The sequence below is a fragment of the Epinephelus fuscoguttatus genome, linkage group LG1 (assembly GCF_011397635.1).
Source record: "Epinephelus fuscoguttatus linkage group LG1, E.fuscoguttatus.final_Chr_v1".
Classification (NCBI taxonomy): domain Eukaryota; kingdom Metazoa; phylum Chordata; class Actinopteri; order Perciformes; family Serranidae; genus Epinephelus; species Epinephelus fuscoguttatus.
Genome location: NC_064752.1, coordinates 14,381,543 through 14,402,861, shown reverse-complemented (window position 1 = coordinate 14,402,861; position 21,319 = coordinate 14,381,543). Strand labels below are relative to the sequence as shown.

The 21,319-nt window shown below is 40.4% G+C and overlaps 1 protein-coding gene across 3 annotated transcripts in view; it reads right to left on the bottom strand.

The window, feature by feature from the left end:
* Positions 1 to 21,319, bottom strand: part of LOC125879015 (metabotropic glutamate receptor 4-like) — a 277,294-nt gene that overhangs the window by 21,840 nt on the left and 234,135 nt on the right. For all 3 annotated transcript variants that reach the window (XM_049560999.1, XM_049561738.1, XM_049562541.1), the window contains exons 8-9: positions 5,521 to 5,657; positions 1,671 to 2,606 (exon numbers count right to left, since the gene is read on the bottom strand). In XM_049560999.1, the coding sequence (XP_049416956.1) occupies positions 1,671 to 2,606; positions 5,521 to 5,657 (1,073 nt within the window). The remainder of the gene's footprint in view (positions 1 to 1,670; positions 2,607 to 5,520; positions 5,658 to 21,319) is intronic.

Here is a 21,319-nt window from a genome sequence, read left to right as displayed (position 1 = left end):
ACATACGTGTAACATGTTTCCTTCACTTTCTACTAAACTTAAATGTTCATGTTTCTTTGTGAACTATAGTCCACCTCCATATTATAAAAAATATGTGCCTTGTATTCTTGGATGCCCGGAAAATAATATATGTATGCCATGTACCGAGCCTTTCAAACCAATAAAAACTTGATTAAAAATAATAATAATAATGATAAAAAAAAGTAAAGATACAGACGTATAAACAGCAAAATGTACTAATAAATGTAATAACTATCAAAGTAAAAGTATTCTTTATACCCAACAGCTCCCGACAAAAGTGTTTTCAGAGTTAACACAGTTTGTTTTGTTTTTTTGATCACCAATATGGTTGTTAATATTACAAAATTCTGGCCACATAAAATAACTACTGCACATACGTATTTTAAATAGACATAATAGCTTACATTTAAACAACAATAAAACACAAACGCTATAATTGTCTTTATATTCCAAACCAAATCTTATAATTTGAAGAAAGAGCCTAAAAAGTCCTCCATAATAATATGCAGGGAATCATCAAGCCATGTGACATCTGACAAGCAGGGCTTGGAGTGAAGCCTATCTCTCATGTTAAAGGTCTTCCTGGGGAACATGATACATGATGCTGTCACCTACACCAGCACGCTAAAGAAAGACCATGACTCCCACATATGTGGAGTATGCTATGAGGAGGCAGTGACGCACTCTCTGCGGCTTCAGTGAATAAACAGATCCGTCTTTTATTAAGATCCTAAAATCTGGTCTGCATAATATAAGTTTATATTTAAGTTACCATGGCAACATCTCTTATAGGTCACACTATATTAGGCTGTTTGATATGCTACTAATGAATTTATCTAATTATTTGGTGTATTTCCAACCGGACATTTTGGCTGTTGGTATTTTTGTCTGCTGGAGTACTACACAAGACAACGGCACAAAAAGGTGATACAAGCTGACCAGATGTAAATATTGGGTACACTAAATACAGTGTCTTATATTGATGATTTTTTTTTTTTTAATTTTTTTTTTATGCATGAACATGTTAACAGAACTGTATATAGCTGTCCTAGGTAGAGCTAATTGTAACTGCCTAAATACTGTTGATTAGTTTTGTTGATTACTTTAAAATAGTGCTTCCCAACCTGTGGGTCAGGACCCCTACGAGGGGTCACAACACAAATGGTAAACGGGATAAAAACACAGAAAAAAAACATATTTTGCTTTACTAAAGTTATGCCTATTTTCAGACTCTGTCTATAATCTTTTCCACAGGTGGAAGATGCAGGCAACCTGTGTCAAACGTTCAACGTTATCGTAGTAACTATAGACAGTGAAGTCAAAAGCACATTTCTCTCTTAGATGTAGGGAAGGAAAATTATATATTAGCACAAAACAGAAGGTTCAAGTACCTCAACACTGTACTTAAGTACCGTTCTTCAGTAGATGGACTTAATGACTTATAACATTCTTGTGAACAAACCAAGAAGAAATAAACAAAGAAAGACATAAACACAGGAATGAAAAAGGACAAGCTGATTTGGTATTAAAGAAGCTTTTGTATAGCTGTGTAGATTTCTAAAACCCTTGAAGTATTGCCATGAGCTGGAGAAAAAGCATTTTAACAAAAGAAAATAAAAACTGCACAACAGCAGCAGTTGTTGGCTTACCTTCTCTGTGGACTGTGACGTGCCAAAGAAGATTGGGATGAATGCTAGCCAAATAATGCAGGTGGTGTACATGGTAAAACCAATGGGTTTGGCCTCGTTGAAGGTCTCCGGCACCCCTCTGGTTTTAATGGCGTAGACTGTACAGGTGACCATGAGCAGCATGCTGTAGCCCAGCAGGCAGATGAGAGACAGGTCAGAGATGTCACACTTGAGCACACCACGAGCCATCACCGGGTTCGACGTCCTCTGGTCCTCATAGTCAATAATGGCCTTGGAGGGATCCACGCCAAACCAGATGCACACTCCGAGCAGCTGCACTGAGGCCAGGGTGAATGTGATGACCAGCTGGGAGGCTGGAGAAATGAACCTGGGTGCACTGATGGACATGCTGCCCTGCTCAAAGATGCGGTAAATACGATTGGTTTTTGTGAGCAGGGCGGCATAACTAATACTCATGCCCAGACCCAAGAAGATCCTTCGGAGGGAGCAAATTCCTACATCAGGCGGAGAAATCATCAGGAACGTTGTGGCGTAACAGAGGAAGATGCCAGTTAGCAGCACATAGCTTAGTTCTCGGCCGGATGCTTTCACAATGGGAGTGTCGTTGTAGCGAATAAATGTGACCACTACAAACAAAGTGGCCATGATGCCAACGACTGCAATGAGCACAGGGATGACTGCCCACGGAGAGCTCCACTCCAGCTTAACAATGGGGATTGGAACGCAGCCCGTGTGATTCACATTGGGCCGCAAATCAAAGCGACACATCTTACACGTGTAGGTGTCTGCCTGGTACTGATAGCCATCGCAGCGCTCGCAGTGCCAACAGCAAGGGATGCCTTTGACAATCTTCTTGCGCTCGCCGGGCTGACAGGGATGGCTGCAGATTGAGGAAGGGATCTGACGGACTCCGCCGGGCCACTGCATCGTGCGAACCTGCGAGGGTGGCAGAGGGACACAGTTAGACATGAATCAGTGGTCATACAGCAAGTACAAAATGAAATTCAAGGTCTTTCAAGTACTTTTTCAAGCACTATTTTGTCATTTTCAAGGGCTGTACTTACATTTTCAAATATCATTTTTTTACTGAACAAATACATGTGATCAATGTCTCTATTTTCAGTGAAGGGTTACTCATCTCACTCTTATAGGTAAAATTCTCAACAAAACATTTGAATGGTATGAGAGCTACGGTGCTTATACTACTATAATGAACCATGTTCACGTGCTTTAAACAGTTCCACTCCAGAGACAGTTTCAGAGTGAGAGCATCAGCGTAACCACAGAAACTCACTACTTTTGTATGTGTTTGTCCCTGTGTCTCATCCCGTGTCTGCTTTCTAAATTTGAAAGTTTTTGTGGGTCTGTGAACGCAGCACAGAACTCTTCATGAATCCTTTTTTTCTTTTCAGTTTGTGGAGTTCAAGTTGCAGGCTGGATAAGTGATCAGTGACCCAATCCAAACAGAGCTGAGTGGATGAGAGGAGCAGCTGCTGCAGACGTGAGTGAAAGCAAACTTTTAAGCCTAGTTTGGATCAAAGATTTGCATCGAGAAGAAACCGTTTTAGAACGTTGCAGAGAAAAGTGTGAGCTGGCCGTCTGAGCTCGACTCAAGCCGGTTGATGGTGTCACCTGACACTGCGCTGGTCAAACTGCCGGTGGCTGGTTTTAGAACGTTTAGCACATCACCTGTTTCAACAGCCAATCGTCTTGTGGTGAAGTCCGCTGGTCAAGTCAAAATGACCACAGACGGTGTGTTTTCTTGCTGCAGTAAGTGCTCTGTTCTTGCCCCATCCTCACAGTGTGCTGGTGTCGGACAGTGGGTAGCTGCTGCTGCTCGCTGTGTGTGCTTATGCTCCCTCATACACACACATTCTCACTGACTAATCAATTGGTGCTGGTCATTTATATTATTGTGGCGTATCTATTATGAATACAGTCCATGTGATGCTCATTTTGTTTCTGTTTTTTGCCATTTCATCACTACTACAAATGCAGCTGTAGCCAGTATCTCACTATCACTATCCTCATTCATATTTTAAGAAGCTACAAATTATATTCACCCACAAAATAAGCCTGAAAAGCTGGAAATAAGAGTGAAAGGACAGAGTTGTTGCATAGAGATGATACACCATCTTTTCTAGTTGCATTGGCGTGAACCCACAGGTTTTTAGAACATTGCAAAACGGCACATCGCAAGTTGTTGCAAGTTTCAACTCATCTCATCGCAAATCTTTGGTCTGAACTGGCTTAAGACGCAGCACAATAAACGGTTAAGTTTCACTTTCACTGCGCCTGCCGTTCTACTGCCCAGAGTACACTCTGTTGTGCAATGCATGACTGAACTGTATATATATTCTAATGGCGCTCATAATGTAGAAAATCAATACAAGGCAGCAGATGTTGTTACCATGGCTGGCTGCCGCAATACATGTGTGGGAAACCCTGGGATGGTACACCGCTGTTGAGACTGTGACACGAATTTTAAAAAACAGAAATGCTGAGCAATTTCTGATTTTTCTCTCCTCAAAATTCGTGCAGATCAAGCAGTTCAAGGACCTCGTGTAAACACTGACAAATGGAAGCAGAGAGAGTCAAAGACACAATAGAAGAGACGTGTGGATTATTAAACTGTCGGTATCCTGTAAAAATAGTGGCATGTTGAGGTAGTGATGCTTTATTGATCCAAAAAGATCCCTAGCACCCCTGGAGGTCAAGGACAATCTAGATGTTATTTGCTGTGTGGGTGTTTGAACCGGGCCCTGAACTACCCTTTAGTATCCCCCCATGCTACTTGGCTTTATTTATCTATTTGGGTGGAGGGTGGGAAAGGGCAAACCAGGGGTCAAATGAAGCGTTTCTCAGCAAAATTTTCCAGTGTGAGGTCAAATTATCAAAAGGGCAGGACACGAGAGAAAAGGGGAAACACATTGTTTGCTCTGCAGGGAACTGACACAGTGTTTCTCTTTGGTAAATAGTTGTTTGTGTTAAAAAAAAAAAAAAAAAAAATCAATCAGCTGTCTATGATCAGAGAAATAAAAGATTAATTCCATTTCAGGAGGCTGCTCTTTGTGGATTTTCTCCTTTTACAAGCATACTTGTACAGATAAATTAAATACGTCATTTCAAACGGGGTCTGCTCTCTCTGACGTTATGTTATCAATTTTATTCAATTGTGACCGTTCATTCAAAGCCGGTAAATTTGTCTCTAAATGTGCATTTAATTAAGAACTCAAAGAACACTAATTAAATACGGCTTTAGAGTCAGAACTGGCACGTTTCACAGTAGGTGCCCACCACAAACGTCGCTTTATTTATTCTTTTTTCTTCCACGGCACACGCTGTTGAAAGAGGTAAAGAAGGCAAAGCTCCTCTCAAGCTGCTTCATGTGTTCTATTGTACTCTCTCTTGCATGCCCAAGGCTTCCTCTTCATTTTGTCAAAACATAATTTGTTTGGTTCCTTTATGTAATTTACTGTTATAATACCGTTACTTCATCACACTCCCTGCCCACTGTATTGTTTTTTGGAAGTCAGTGATGCCGTCTGGAGAGATGATATTAAATATGCCTGTCCTTAAGCTCTTGTGGCTTTCTTTTCATCACAGTCCGCCCTGTTAATCATTTAAAACGCCCTCTGGATATTTACACCTTTGAAGATTGCACTAAGCGCTATCAAATGGTTTGGGAGGGGTTAGTGAGCAAACACGCAGCTGCAGAGCTGAGAGAAAACAACTTTTCAAAGAAAGATTTTCACTGCAAACACTAACACAAACAGAACACTTGTAGGCTGAATGCTGCCGATCCTTTTGTGAAGACGTGTGGGCACGGAACAGAAAAGGCAATGCTCACGTTGAGATGGAGCTGATCCGTCCAGTGGCCAATTATTTTGTACTCGGCTGTTCGGTTTCGGATCTGGTACTGGTAGATCTCGTAGCGTCCAGGAGCGTCTCCGTTCTCATTGAAGAGCACTGGGTTTCCAGCGATGCCTAAATGAGAGAACAATCATCATCATCATTTACTGCACATCATTGAGTTATTTTCTGTATAGTGAACATGAATCTGTGAAAGCAAACTAATGTGTTGTCATTGTTACCACAGTTATTATTCCACAACATTAGAAACCAAAATGATGCTTTGGAATCTGGAAAGTTTTGTCTTGTCTCTCGTTATTATTCTCAACTACAGTTTCCTCATGAGAGCATATATATGGTCATATTGGACGAGTCTTATGCATATGATTTACGTTTACTGCCAACTCTGAGCCTTTGCAGAAAATAGTTTGCCCAGTGTGTGTGGTGTGGAGGTTGGGCTGGTGAATAATTTTGATGCCTCGGGCCACAGTACACATCTTTTTACAGACCAACAATTCACATTAGCTTTTACCTAGTCTGGTGTTTCTTTCATTGACGTCTATTCCCCTGACAGGAGAAACAATCATCGGCTCAGAGCTTCGTAGGCGGAATTAAGAATGGAATATTACTATACAGGTAACTATTAACATAGCTACATCCATGAAAAGTGTGGCATGAGACTGAGGCAGTTTTTGATTCGTAAAATTAGCATTTTGTTTTTGATTGTCATAAAAATGTGAAATGCTCCTGGCAACCGCTGCCAAAGCTTGTGTGTTGAATGAAAATGATGTCAGCAGGAGGAAAACATCAACTACAACCTCCACCACAAAAACAGAAAGTCGAAATTTGAATAAGGTGAAACAAAAAGGCAATTCAGTCTGATTATCAAACTAGAGTTTACTTTGATTAAGTTTTTCCTCTTACCTGTAGTGCTATTAATCACTCTACATTGTTTTGGTGTGAGTTGCTGAGTGTTGGGGATATCGACTGTAGAGATGTCCACCTTCTCTAAAATATCCTCCTGAAACCCTGTGTCCCAATATGAGGACATCACATTTTGGGTTTACTTGCATTATACCTTATTCTCATTAACTTAGACCTGTTGTCCTCGTTCGTAGACACTTTTTTGTACCATCTAGTGGTTGTAAGTGCACAATACACTAATCCAATGTAAAAACAAGATGGCAACCATCTCTGCCAAGTCAGTCTACAGCTGATCCCAATACAAAAGTGGACAAGGTCCAAAACCTGATCACATTATATGGATGAGCTTGTTTATTTATGATTAATAATGTTTATAGTTTGATATGGCGACAAATCTGAGCAAGTTTAGCAACAGTAACCAGCTAAGCACCTTAATTAGGAAGTGCTTGTCTGAAGACATTGGGACTTAATTATCATTGGCAATGTTACCTTTTTTTTATACTCATTGCGTCCTCAATTAAAGAAATTAAAAATGCACACCAAACAGAAGTTCGGCTCTCAGTGGGATACGATAAAACTAAAAAATTAAAAACAGCAATTTCTCTTTCAGAGATGATGGTTACACAAGAGTACCCACAGACCCTGCTGTGAGCAATTTCATGGAGGAACTTCCTTTCTTTCAAACTACACCAACCAACAAGTGTGCATCTTCTGCTAGCTCACCTACCATTATTGAGCTATCTTACATCACAGCTCAGCCAAAGAGGACGGCATTAATGTTTACATATTGCTGTTACGAGTATGAGCCTCTCATCCATGAGTAGATGCACGCTTACTTTTGGGCAGTAATGTCATTGGTGAAGGTGGTTTGGTAGAATGAAAATTGTTTCTACATAAAACTGCGCAAAACAAGGTCCGTGGATTACCTTAAAGGATAACTTCGGTATTTTTCAACCTGGGCCCTATTTCCCCATGTGTATGTGCACGTATGATTCATAGGTACAACTTGTTCTAAAATTGGTTCAGTATTGAGGGAGGCAGATGCAGTCGGGAGCCGCAAAACGAGCTAAAACTGTAATGGGGGCAAATGCGTCCCGTATAAGTTTGCGCATTAAAAGTGCTTTTTTTCGCCACTGACCGGTTAAGATCACCAGTGTTATCTCTGTAAATAGCATACTAAATGTTTCCCTTACCCATCACTTGCTCTGGGCTGAAGAAAACAGAGGAACCATGCAGAGCGCCGCTCTGAGTGGCGCTGGTTGTCCCATAGTACAGCTGAGCATCAATTGAATACAATGGTTCGTGTTTGTGCTTATTCGAATCGTAAGAACAGGATGTTGTGCAACACCCCGTACAGCTTTCATAGGCTGCTTTTGTCGGACGGCGAGATGCTGAAGTTGTGGCTAGTTGTGCTACAAATGGATGCTAACACTCCTCTGCAGACACTGCGCCTTGCAGACCATCGGGTCTGCAGTGCTCACTTCTCCCAAGATGACTACTGCCAGCCGAAGAAGAGAAGACATCCAATCCCGAAACACCTCTTCCTCAAGAAAACGACTGTCCCACGAGTAGAGAGAGCTACAGACACAGTGGAGCAAAGCTCTCGTGAGAGTACTTTTAATGCGCAAACTTATACGGGACGCATTTGCCCCCGTTACAGTTTTAGCTCATTGCGCGGCTGCCGGCTGCATCCACCTCCCTCAATACTGAACCAATTTTAGAACGAGTTGTACCTATGAATCATACGCACACATACACATGGGGAAATAGAGCCCAGGTTGAAAAATACCAAAGTTATCCTTTAAGTAACCGGTAATGATTTCTATTATTCAAGAGAAGGCAGACATCTCTACAGCTGATATCTCCAACACTTAGCAACTCACACCAAAACAATCCAGACTGATCAATAGCACTACAGTTTAACGGAAAAATATGTATTTTGATTTTGGGGGTGAACTGTCCCTTTAATCAAGTGCCAAACTTAACCTGTTGTCATTGAAGATAATCATAGATTTATATCAACACCTCCAATATCAACATATTCTCTGGTTGGACTTTATGCTTTCAAAAAGTCTTTGGACAGAAGAACTGACGCCTAACAAACTTTTCTCACCACTCCTATCTTCTGCTTTATCAGTATGTTATACTGTATTTCTGTGTGTCTTTTTAAGACAGGCTGTAACGATGTGTCACAAAGAAAAGCACTCCAAAGATTTCTCTATAAGCTCCTATGTGGAAAGTAGGTGAGCTGTACTTCCAGTCCTGCGATCTGTTTAATCGTGGTAGAACATGGAAGGGTTCTCCTTGGAGGGAGAAGGAAGGAACGTCATGTCTAATTGCTTTTCACATCAGCTTCCACAAACGTCTATACCCTCAAACGCTGATGAGAGCTGTAAGCCCCGGCTATGTTATTATTAAGTCCCTCAAAACACAATGAACATCCTGGTTAAGAACAAAAAGTTAAACACGGCCAATTGCTGCTGATGGATTTCTGCTGATCAGTATTTTTTTTTTGTTCTTGCTCTTTGTTTCAACGCTGGAGGATGCAGCACCCTAATCCACATCTCGATGAGTCAGCCCTGCTGGATTACGGCATTACCGTTTCACTCAGCCTGTGACAATGCCGCCCACATCACAAAGCAGTTAGTGATCATGGGAGGATTACACTGACTTTATAAAGCAGGGAGGCATTATGTTTACATAAAAATATTAAGCACATCAACATTACTGGTAAACTGTCATATTTTCTGTCAGAGATTTTTATCGAGCCAAGCCTCTTTTTGTTTTTTGTTGCTCGTTTTCTCCAATTTCCTGAGCTCTTAAAAGCGCTTTGAAGCTGTCTGCCTTCCACTGTGATGGTTGGGGTTATGTGCTCGAGCCTGTAAGTGCTCACATGTAAGAGGAAAATGGACCCTGAATGCCACACGGGTGGTTTTAAAAGAACAGCGCAGCAACATGAGCAGCATAACACTGCTGATACTGTGTGATTATATTTAATAGCTCTATGGGTCTTTTGGTCATGCTTACTTTTCAAATTAAGACCTTTCATAGATTGACAGCTTGTTTACCGTGGCTTTGATATGCTATGAATTTGCTTCTGAATGCACACGTCACACCCACCGCTGCTTGTTTATCACACACATAAATTAAAGCCACATGCAATTTAAAAAGGAAACAATGTCTTTGTAATTCAACTTTGTCAACTTGTCTAATCTTTATTTCTGGATCATATCATTTACAAGTATGTGTACATTTGAAGAGGCTAACCCCTGTGTGTGTGTATTCATGATATATGATGAAACATTCTAGATATGAGTCTATTTTACTTCTGTAAAATACTTACCAAACATACCTCTTAAGGTTAGTAATAAGGTTATTTGTTGATGTCTGTAAATTAAAAGACCTGTTCATCAATTTTGGGAATGACTGCAAGTTAAATCCTGTCTTTATGAACTTTGGTGGTGAGGCAACCCTTTTGGTTTGATCATAAATTATGCCTTCAATGTTGTTATCCACACTACTTTCAACCATTTGTTCTCCATTTTTCATCTCTTACAGGTTGATAAAGAGTTATAACTTCCACCTAGATTATAAAAGGAACATCCTTCCTGAAAGAAATCTTCATGACAGGTATATACTTCTGACAGCATAGAGAGCAGTTTAAAATAAATCAGAGAAGTAAGTAATCAGCAACAGGAGCAATAGCCACCACAAATTTAATACAGGCCTGATAACACTGTTGGAATAGGAGGGGATATCTGGGAAATGAAGATCAAAAACACAACAGAAGTGCTTGATGATATGCTTTTGGCTTGGGCGGTATCAAGGTATTACAATATACAGGGGTACTTGGAAATCCCGACGGTATGACTTTCAACACTGGCAAAAATACAGACACTAGTCTTTCTATTTAACTGATATGACGAAGCCGTATTGAGGTGACGTATGGTAGTGCACAGCACGCGCCACCAGAGATCAGTCTCTGGTGGAACAGGCAGCTAAACTGAGTAAAATGGCAACTGCGAGAGGTGGGGATAACGTTAAAGGACTAGTAAAAGAAGAAAAACATCTGTGCCCTGTTTGGAAGTATACAACTTTATCTAGAGATGACGTTAAGTACCACATAACTTTATTAAACACATCATCTCCAACAAGTATCGTCAGGTCCTCAAGCAAAAGGGCGTCTATTTTCTAGAGATTCATTATTCTATGGGCCGTTAGTATTTAGACCCAGCAGTACTTGTAGGCTAATTACATATTAGAAACACTGCATTGTAAGCTAGACCAGTGGTTCCCAACTGGTGGTTTGTGGTCCAAAAGTAGCTTGCAGGCCCATTCTAAATTAACTGCAAGTGACTCATGAACATGGCAAGTTTGTATAAAAAAAATAATAATAATAATAATTTAAGTACAGTAAATTTCCAGCACAGAGCTTTTATTTTGAAATGCCGTTTTTTGCTGTAGAGTGAGTGACTAATGGACAGCTACTTGACAGAGACAGCAAACTAGCTCAACGACATGGCCAAACTTTAGCTTGCTAGCTCACTCTACAGTCTTTCTGTCTCATCCCCCGCTGCTAGGACACTGCTTCGCCGGGAAGAGAGCACCCCACAGCGCCAACCATCAGTCATAGATACTTGAATTCAGCCAACACAAACCTCAGCACAGCGGGCTGGTGGCTGGAAGCAGCCCTGGTTCTAACTGATGTAAAGGCAGCAACAGAAAGTTAGCTGACCTGACAGGGAGTCGGGGTGGACTGGGGTTTGCGCTGGCTGAATTCAGGTTGCTACAGCTGATTGAAGCTCTGTGTACTTGGACTGTCCGCCATTTTCTGCTTCCTCACTTCAGTTTTGTTTATCTTTCCACCTCAGCAAAGACTAAATGAAGCTATTTAATTTGAATTATATTAATTCAGGCATTAAAAAACCGATACAATAATGGTAATAAAAAACTAAGATACTTAAGTTAATCGATTTTCCCCACCCTGAACACTTATCACCAAATATTACCACTCCAAGCAGTAATGTCTGCATTATCAAGCGTTCCTCAGCTGTAGTCTGCATGTGACAGCAAATTATTTTCATTTGTATGCACTGCAGAATAAGAGGACGGCCGAATACATACAATAGTCCCCTTTACTGCAGCTTAAACATTTGACACATCAGAAGTGACCAGATGGTATTTTTGTGCTGGCAGAGCACATCATATCTCTCCAGTGGTATGCAAAATGGTGAAACAAATGTAAAATCTGCCTGCTTTGTCTTTAGTAATGAATTGACACATGAAGGCACTCAGGGGAAACGCTGCCTGAGGTCTCTGTCATTCTTCCCGAGGCAGTGGTGTTGTCCTCTTCATTAAGAGTGAAGAGAGTGGTGCATTTTGGGGCAGTATGGTCAATGTTTGAGTTGCAGATGAGGAATTAGGCCTGTCATGTGGCACAAATTGCTTGTCTAAACAGTCCTCTCACTAGTCAGGGGCATAATGAGTTCCACAGAGGCCCCTGCCACCGCTGCATTGTGCTGTGCACTAATGTGACGAGGTAGCCTGGAGTCGCACATGTGTGTACCGCAGCACTCGTTTCCTCTCAAAGAAGCGTTGGGGTTAATGAGGTGCTTGTGATTATATGTAATATTTAATGATTGTTGTATTGCCCAGCCCTCTCTCTCTTACACCGCACGCACACACACCTTAAGAATTACCCGAGTATGATCATTAATCCAACATGTGCTTGTTCCGCATGGATGCACAACCGGGACACCTTGGTGAATGGCAGCACAGCTTGCTGCCCTCTACACCGGTCATTAACTCTTAATGACCTGTACGCAGGCAAGTCATGCAGAATTTACCACGGATACACTCAAGTGAAGTGTGTACGTGTCTTCCCTGTCACTGTCAAGACATCTGCATGATTACTCAATCATAGTATATAAACTTCGCTTATCTACAAGTGCTCTCCAATCGGGCTTTAAACATAAGCATATGGAGTACGTGGTAAATTCAGCGTAATGTACATTTCCACAGCACTGAATTCAACACTTCGCTGCTCTTAGTTTCTTTTTTCTTTTTAAGATAAAAACTGTTTTGATTTATTTAATAAATGAAGCTCTATCAGTGATTTCATTACTATAAATACAACTTAGAACTTACTGTAGATCTGTAGATCAAATTCAAAGCCTACCAGATACGGGGTGGACTGTGTTTTCTAAGTCGCAGGAAGGATTTTGATGTGGGAAGCTTTTTATTGATGGTAACTTAAAGGGTAACTTGGCATTTTTCAATCTGTACTCTACATGCCGATATCTTTTTGTCCAAGTGACTGCTGTGAACAACAATTTATGACGTTGGTTCGCTCTGGAAATGTCGTTTGAAATCTCATGAGATGTAACTTGTATCAGAAAGACAACGCTGTAAACGAGTTAGAGGGAACAGTGTGTTGTGTTTGAGTACAGAAAGAAAAGCTTACTGTTATATAAATCAGTGGTTCCAAACTGGTCCAGTCCCAGGGTCCAAAATTCTACTTAATCATTAGTTCAAGGTCCACGCAGTTTAATATATTCAGCGTAATACTTGTGTTTAGTCATGTCTTCAAGCTAGTTTGCTGTCTCTGTTAAGTAGCTGTCCATCTCACTCTACAGCAGGAAACCGCACTACTCTGTGCCACAAATGCACTGTATTTCAAAATGAAGTGTTTTGTTACAAACTTGACATGTTCGCAAGTCACTTGTGGTCCATTCAGAGTGGATACATGACCCACCAGTTGGGAACTACTGATCTAAATGATTTTTGGTGTCACTGATGATTATTTAGCTGATTTCAACAATGGGGATGAGGACCTTTGAATTCCACGGTCACCAGTATTTATTTGAGCCCCAGTATACGTCTAGTGATAATTTCAGAACGAGACTTTTCCTTTAGCAAGACTTACAACTGGGCCACACTGCCTGCATGAGCAATGTGTTACGGCTACCTCACTGAAGTGTTGCGGCTGGCATGCCTGCAGTGTTCACACAGACAACACTGCTGCTGCGGCACTGCTGCAGAGCTGCCTCCTGCTATAATAACTGCATTTCCACTATTAAAAGCAGATACTCCATTAATTTATCGAGTTGTGCAAGCCACTATGCTGACAACAACACAGTCCAGCAAATATTTCAATCTTTATTTTCCAACAGCTTTTAGTATATATTGGATTGGTCAATAGTTAGTGTAAAATTTTACATATTGCTGCTTTAATGAGGATAGTGGAAAAGATGAGGTAAAGACACAGTTTGACATTTTGTAAAAAAAAAAAATAGTAATTTGCTATCTTGTAAGAGTTAGCTGAGAAGAACAAAACCACTTTCACATCTGATTGAAACAGCCATCCAGGCTCTGTTGAAAGCTAGAAAAAATCTGCCTCACTATTCAGATCTTTCACTAAAGTAAAAGTACTGATACCACACTTTGACACACACACACACACACACACACACACACACACACACACACACACACAAAAACAAAACCCTCATTAAACAGCATTTCAAACTGCACTGAACATGGTAAGTGTTGGCCACACTGCTAGCGTGAGCAGTGAGTGATGGCAACCTTGCTGATCTGCTGCGACTCCATAATCACACAGACAGTGTTGCTGCTGCAGCAGCTCTGTTGTGGAGCTGCCTGCTGCTATAATAACTGTAGTTCCGCAATTAAAAGCTGGTACTTCACTAAATTATTGAGGCACTGCATTGTCAACGACACAATGCTGCAAATATTTCACAATAAAAAGCCTTTAAAAAGCCTCCTTTTCAAAGGAAAGGATTCTGTCCATTACACAGATGCCAGAAAAAAAATAAGAGGTTCCGGCACGTATACCCGCTGCTCACGCAGGCAGTGTGGCCCAGGTTTTGGACACAATGTTATACAGGCTGAATGAAAAGATAGGCGAAGAGACACTTCAGACTTTTATGATAACAATCCTGCTATCAAAAAGCCTGTGGCACCCTTCTTTAATGGATGGTGTACAATTGCCCCATTTAGTTACACTGCTGACATCGTGTGGCTGCCGGCTGCAGCCCTCCCTGTGAATACTGGACCAATATCAAAAAAAAGATGTTCACATCAGGCACTTAGAAACAAAACATGGAAAAATATGGTCCAGGTTAAAAAAAAAAAGTGCCCTTTAACAATGCGGAAAAATGGCAACAACTGTAAAAAACACTAACAGTATTAGTCTACGTTACTATTACAGATCATTGAACATTGTGACATATCAAAATGTGGTGTAACAGTAATGCAGCAGTGGTAGCAATTTAAGTTACTGGTCACACCAGAGTGAGTAAGGCTGTCGCTGTATTGAACTGAGAAAGTCTGCATTTTATTGGTTTGGTCTTTAACTTTTCTTTTCTAAGAGGAGGGTTGTGTTGAATCTTCTCCCCACAAGATGTAACTTTTCCTGCACTAATAGCGCATTAAAACAAGAGCATAGTCACAAAACAGGGAGATGCTTAACTAAAATATGATGCGATATAAAACTGGAAAACAAAAGCCTGTCTCTTATATAAGTAACCTTTTCAAATCAAGCACGATTCTCTCTGCTGTCAAGGTAAATAACGGCCTCAGCCTCTGTATTTTTTTGCAGTTTTACATCTTAGTGTGTGTACAACAGGTTTTGGGATACCACACTATGATGAATGGGCTTTATATTTAGACCTGTCCATTCTTATCATGTTAAGATGCCGACAGTCATATTTTCTGGGAATAACAGGGCCGGGTGTCATGCCAGTGAAAGAAAAACAGACATTTTGCATTATGCAAAAAACATGTCTACTAAAAGCACTTTTTGAGTTGCACAACAATGAAGACTTTGCACTCGCTTGAGAAGAGAGAGATAGGTGTGCTTCAGTGGAAAAACCCTCAGATCTCGCCTTTATTCCACACTCACAACAGCTGTCCCTGGTGAGAGTGACGGCAGAAAGGCCACTGCTTTTTAGTCTGCAGCAAAGCAAAAGCACTTTTCCCTGACGTGATAGCAAGAGACATGCAACACTGATGAGAAGCCTCATTCAATTGTGGCTTACTGAAGTCTGAACAACTCTTAGACACACTGAATGTAGAGGTGGGAACAAGAAAGACGGAAGCTCTAAAGAGAGTCAAACAGTGCATAAAGATGGACTGGAGGTGTTCGATTCTTCTGCTTTGTCAGCTGCAGCTGAATGAGCAAATGAGCACTTAAAAAGTTGGTGATTTAGAATAAAGCTACAACTTTAGATACAGCCAGCGGAGGGAGAAGTATTCAGATCCTTTACATAAAAGTACCAATGTCACACTTTGAAAACACTCCACTCAAAGTTAAAGTCCTGCATTCAAAACTTAGTTTCGTATTCAAAGTAGTATTGAAAATAAAAGTATTCATTCTGCAGAAAAATGTTCAGTGTTTTACTATTAGATATGCTTTTGTTTTAATTTTACTGCTGCATTAATGTGTATATTGCATTGTACTGCTGTAGATGTTTAAGGCTGCACTCATTTTAACTCCTTTATATGCTGCTGGGTAGTTTAATCTACTGTAATGCATCATATTCTCAATCAGTGGTTCCCAACTGGTGGGTCATGCTCCAAATAGTGTCCCGGGTCCATCCTGAATGGAAAACACATTTTATTTTAAAGTACTGTGAATTTCCAGCACAGAGCTTTTATTAAAAGTGCTGTTTCCTGTTGTAGAGTGAGTGAATAATGGACAGCTACTAAACAGAGACAGCAAACCAGCTCGACAACATGGCCAAAAGCAAGTATGACACTAAATACATTAAACTGTGTGAACCTTGAATTAACAACTAAGGAGAAATCCAGACCCCGTGGCTGGACCAGTTGGGAACCACTTGTCTAAAAGATTATCATATGTTTGTAGCCGGTGTCCTGTGAGAACCACAAATCTCAAATGTCAAATTTTATTAGAGAAACCGCTCTGTTTTCAGCTTTGTGATGATGCATTTTCCAGCTGATTCAAGAGGGGGTTTAAATAGTTTATTTAGCTTTAGAAGTGGGAGTATTTAATAAGGACCTACAGGACCACTTAATCCTTCAGTTCATTAGAGAAAATCACATCATACCTGTCTTTACCTCTTAAATTAATCTTGAATTGCTCGTTTGTTTATTATCTTTACTCCTACTCGTATACCTTGAAGTTGTTTATACCTCTCATTTCATTTATTGTCATTTTATCTGAATTTTCTGCAACACCTGGGGACAGATAAAAGCTTATCTTAATGTACATTTGAAATCAATGAATTTGGAAATATATGGTTTTCATTGAACGAGACAGGGATGAAAAACTGTAATCCGAAAAGTAAATAAAGTGGCTGGACAAATGTGGTTGAGTAAAAAAGATAATATTTACCTCTGAGAAGTAGTGGAGCAGAAGTACGACGCTGCATTAAGTAATTCATTTCCCTCAGGATAAATAAATTATCTATCTGTCAAAAATAGACATACTCAAGTGAAGCACAAGTACTTTGACTTTGTACTTCACGGTATAGTGTTATGGGTTTAGTGGCATCTAGCAGTGAGGTTGCAGACTGCAACTAAATGAAACTTCTCCAATGTGCAAAGCCTGTAAAGCAAAGCAAGTTAATTTATATAGCACAGTGGTTCCCAACTGGTCCAGCCTCTGGGTCCAGATCTCTCCTTAGGCATCAGATCAAGGTCCACACAGTTTAATATATGCAGTGTCATACTTGTGTTTGGTGAAGTCGTTCAATTAGTTTGCTGTCTCTGTCAAGTAGCTGTCTGTTAGTCACTCACTCTACAGAGGATAACAGCACTTAAAACTTCGAAATTAATTGTGTTTTCTACAAACTAGACACGTTTGCGAGTCACTTGAGGTCCATTCAGAATGGACCCACAACCCACTTTTGGACCGCTACCCACCAGTTGGGAACCACTGATACAGCACATATCAGCATCAAGGCAATTCAAAGTGCAAAAGAAACACATTTTAACACCATTAAAGAGCTACAGGATGGATAATAAAATCAAAAACAAGACTAAGACAGGTATAAAATACAAGAATAAAAGTGCAGTGTAAGCGATTAATGAATATATGATTTAATAAAAGGCAGCAGCAAACAGAAAAGTCTTCTGTGAGTTGCAGTGGACCTGCAGTTTTCTGGGAGTTTATTCCAGATATGTGGTGGATACAAACTAAATGCTGCTTCTCTGTGTTTAGTTTTAACTAACGGGACATAAAGCAGACCTGTCCAAGATGGCCTTAGAGGTCTGGAGGTTTCACAGTGTAGCAGAAGGTCAAAAATGTATTTTAGCCCTAAACCAATCAATGCTTTATAAACCAACAGTAGTATTTTGAAATTGATTCTATTTCAGACAGGGAGCCAGTGTAAAGACCTCAGTGGCGTGATGTGATCCACTTTCTTGGTCTTAGTGAGGGCTCGAGCAGCAGCGTTCTAAATCAGCAACAGTTGTCTGAATGATTTTTAGAGAGACCAATAAAGACACTGTTACAGTAGTCGAGTCAACTGAAAATGAATGCATGGGTTTTCCAGATCCTGCTGAGACATAAACATGGGGAACTATGGTGGCTGACGCAAAAACACGAATGGCTCTCTCTGGAGCCAGTGTTGGATTTGTCCATTCTGGGCTACTGTAGAAACGACATGGTCGACTCTGTGGAAGAGGACCCACTTCGTATGTAGATATACACCGCTCATACTAAGGGTGCTTTCACACCTGCCCTGTTTGGTTTGGTTTAATCGCACTTGAGTAGTAGTCATTTGCCCCCTAAGTGTGGTTCATTTGAGCAGGTGTGAACACAGCAATTGCACACGGGTACACACCAAAACAAGCAGACTGAGACCTTCTTTAAGAGGTGGTTTCAGTCTGGTTACAGAAGAACTCTGGTGCGGTTCATTTGTGATGAGAAGGTGTTCCGACCTGGATCCGAACCAACTGCAGTCACATGACACATTGTTTGGGTTAAACATGAGCATGTTACAGTCCTGGAGGATTATTAATGTGCACCTCCTCCTGTACTGCCTTAATATGCACATTCAGCACATCCAATGCATCAAAACATTGTTTTCTAGTTGGAGCCGCGCCTCGTTTTCAAACTGTATGGTTTGACTAAAATGAACAATGACAGCAATATAGTCCACGATGAGCAGCGCTAAAATCAACCTGCGTAGTTGTCCCTCCATTGTGACATTAGAAAGTGTCACATTTATCTTGCAAGTGTTCTCTTCTTCAACGTTTTGTTTACTTCCTGGATTTTTCCCACATGGAAATTCTGAGCAATCAAGAGCAGCTTTCTCACACAATGCATTTTATATGGTTGCTTGTAAATGCTGCCGTGAGAACACGAACCAACTCTAGGCAATTATGCAACTTTGTAACAAAATTAGTCTCTGATTCAGACCAAAGTAAGACAACTCTAGGTCTGAAAGCACCTTAAGGTAACAAAAACACCAAGACTGTTATTTTCAGGTGATTGTGCACAACTGAAAACATAGTTATGAATATTATTTACCATGTCTACCTGTATATCCCCCTAAATCCTACACACTGGACCCTTAAATGCAGTACTTGAGTAAATGCACTTCATTGCCTTCCACCACTAGATAAATCTGTGTGGAATATAGGATTGTAGAAAATATAAAGGCTCTTGAGAAAGCTCACAGAAACTCCCCGACTGGCGACTTTTGTCAGGTCACTTTTCATCTTTTCTAAAAGGTTATCTGTCATCAGCTAGCTTACTGTGTCCCCTGTTGAGACCCTGACAGCCCGCTGAGATATCATAGATAAATGGTTTTGTAGTGTGCCAGGTGTATGGCCACTATGAGCGCCTTTGGTTTTTAAGTTTGCCATTTGACCTTTATCAACTGACTTTCTTTACATATGCAACCTAAGACACATTACATTTGCCACAGATATGGTCTGTGTGGACTCCTGAGAGGCTGTGCAGCTCTGCAGAGGAAGAAATGTGAATTATTTTTAGCAGATGTCCGCTAAAACTGCTGACAGCAAACAGATATGTGTAACAATAGATTCTTGCTGGCTCAGCTTCAAGAATGATTCATCACAACAACAAGAAAATGACCTACTTTTACATGCATTTCTGGCGATTGCTATTTGTTTGTAAGGAAAAAAGGGATGACTGCTGTGTGTGTGTGTGTGTGTGTGTGTGTGTGTGTGTGTGTGTGTGTGTGTGTGCTCACTGGTGTGTAACATACTAATATCACAATGCAGAGATAAATATTGTCTTTGAAAATTTAATAACAAAATCCAGCAAGTCCAGTCTCAGCAGTTGAGTTGTTTTATGTATCTGGACAAGTTCAATATACTGCTGTGTGCTGATGCAATTAGATGGAGTGTAGTGTAACCTTAAGGCAACCCCTCTGGTCAGATGGTGCTGTAACGTTAATACAGTTTGCCTGGAACAAAATTCAGCTCAAAAGAATCGACTGCACTGGAGCTTTATGTCCCTGCTTACGGGCCAAAAACCTCACTGAAGCCACTTTATAAAAGGCACCACTCATTGTTCTTTGAGCAAACAATAAAATTTAAAGTAAGTTGATTTCTGTCGTGGATGCAATTCCAATCTATACATTTGTAAGAGGTGCAGTTCTATTTCTGCACATCATATTTACCTGGTGCTCTTGTAATATTTGTATTTCTAACAATTGGGAATATTTAATCCCTCATGGACTTATTTCACGCTCACTGTTTGACATCTTTTGTGAAAATATTTTGTTTTATTTGGCCCCAAAATCCAAACATTACAGAATAAATCCAACATTTGTACCAAAAGGGAGGAATAAAAGCTGCCACGTTTCCCCACGATGGTTCCATTTAAAACTCTGAACTTAGTGCCAGGCTAAGTTTTGTGAAAACAAATAATATGTAAATGAAATACAACTTTTCATACAGTTTGCAAATGGAAAACTAACACGTCCCTTTGTAGTCAATTGTATAAACCTTATTTATCTAGACAGAGACGATCAGATACACAAGAAGTTTTGTCTGGAGAAAAGAGAAGCTGTCTTAAGCGCACCATGAGAACCACTGAAGCCAACACACTGCCTGTTGTGAACAGCAGTCCATCAGACGTTTTTCTCCTGCGTGCTATTGGATTCTGAGCGGCTCAGCTGGTGAAGCTGAAGGTTAAGGGCATCTTAATGGTTGTTACTGTTGTTGAAGGAGATTGTTTACATTTTCTTCCTGATTTATTACTTAGAGGCTTTACATTGATCAAGTCAGGTTAGCACGGGCTGAAAGAGTGTTGAGGTTTTTGTCAAAGAAATGCTGTTTGGATACCAAGGACATAAATCTGCATCATATACACCTTATGTATCAACGTTTCCACACCTTCCTACACATCAAATTCAAAGACTTCTCAAGGACTTTTCGGCATAGTTTGAGACACAAATCGAGGTTGATTACTCTTTGAAAACTGTGAAGTTAAATATTGTGAACGAGCAGGCTTTACAGACGCTCACAGATAAACTAAAAAGAGAGAGACTTGGATGTGTGAACATTTCTCAGTTGTGCTGTGTAGGTGGTGGCGTGTGAAACAATGACTCAACTGCAATAGACACGTGTGCAGACGGTGAAACAAAACATTTACTGACTTTTTTTTTTTTTTTAAATGGAAAGAACTTGCACAAAGTATATAAATACAGACACTTTCAATGACCTACATCTATTTATGTTTATCTACAGAAACATTCAAGGCCTTGATTTCTTTCCCGCAAATTTGACAAACTTTAATAGATTTCTAGGACCCATAGTAATCCTGATATATTTACACACACGAGGGATGCACCGATATGGATATTGATACCAATAACCGATAATTACCTGTTTCTCGTGGCCGATAACTG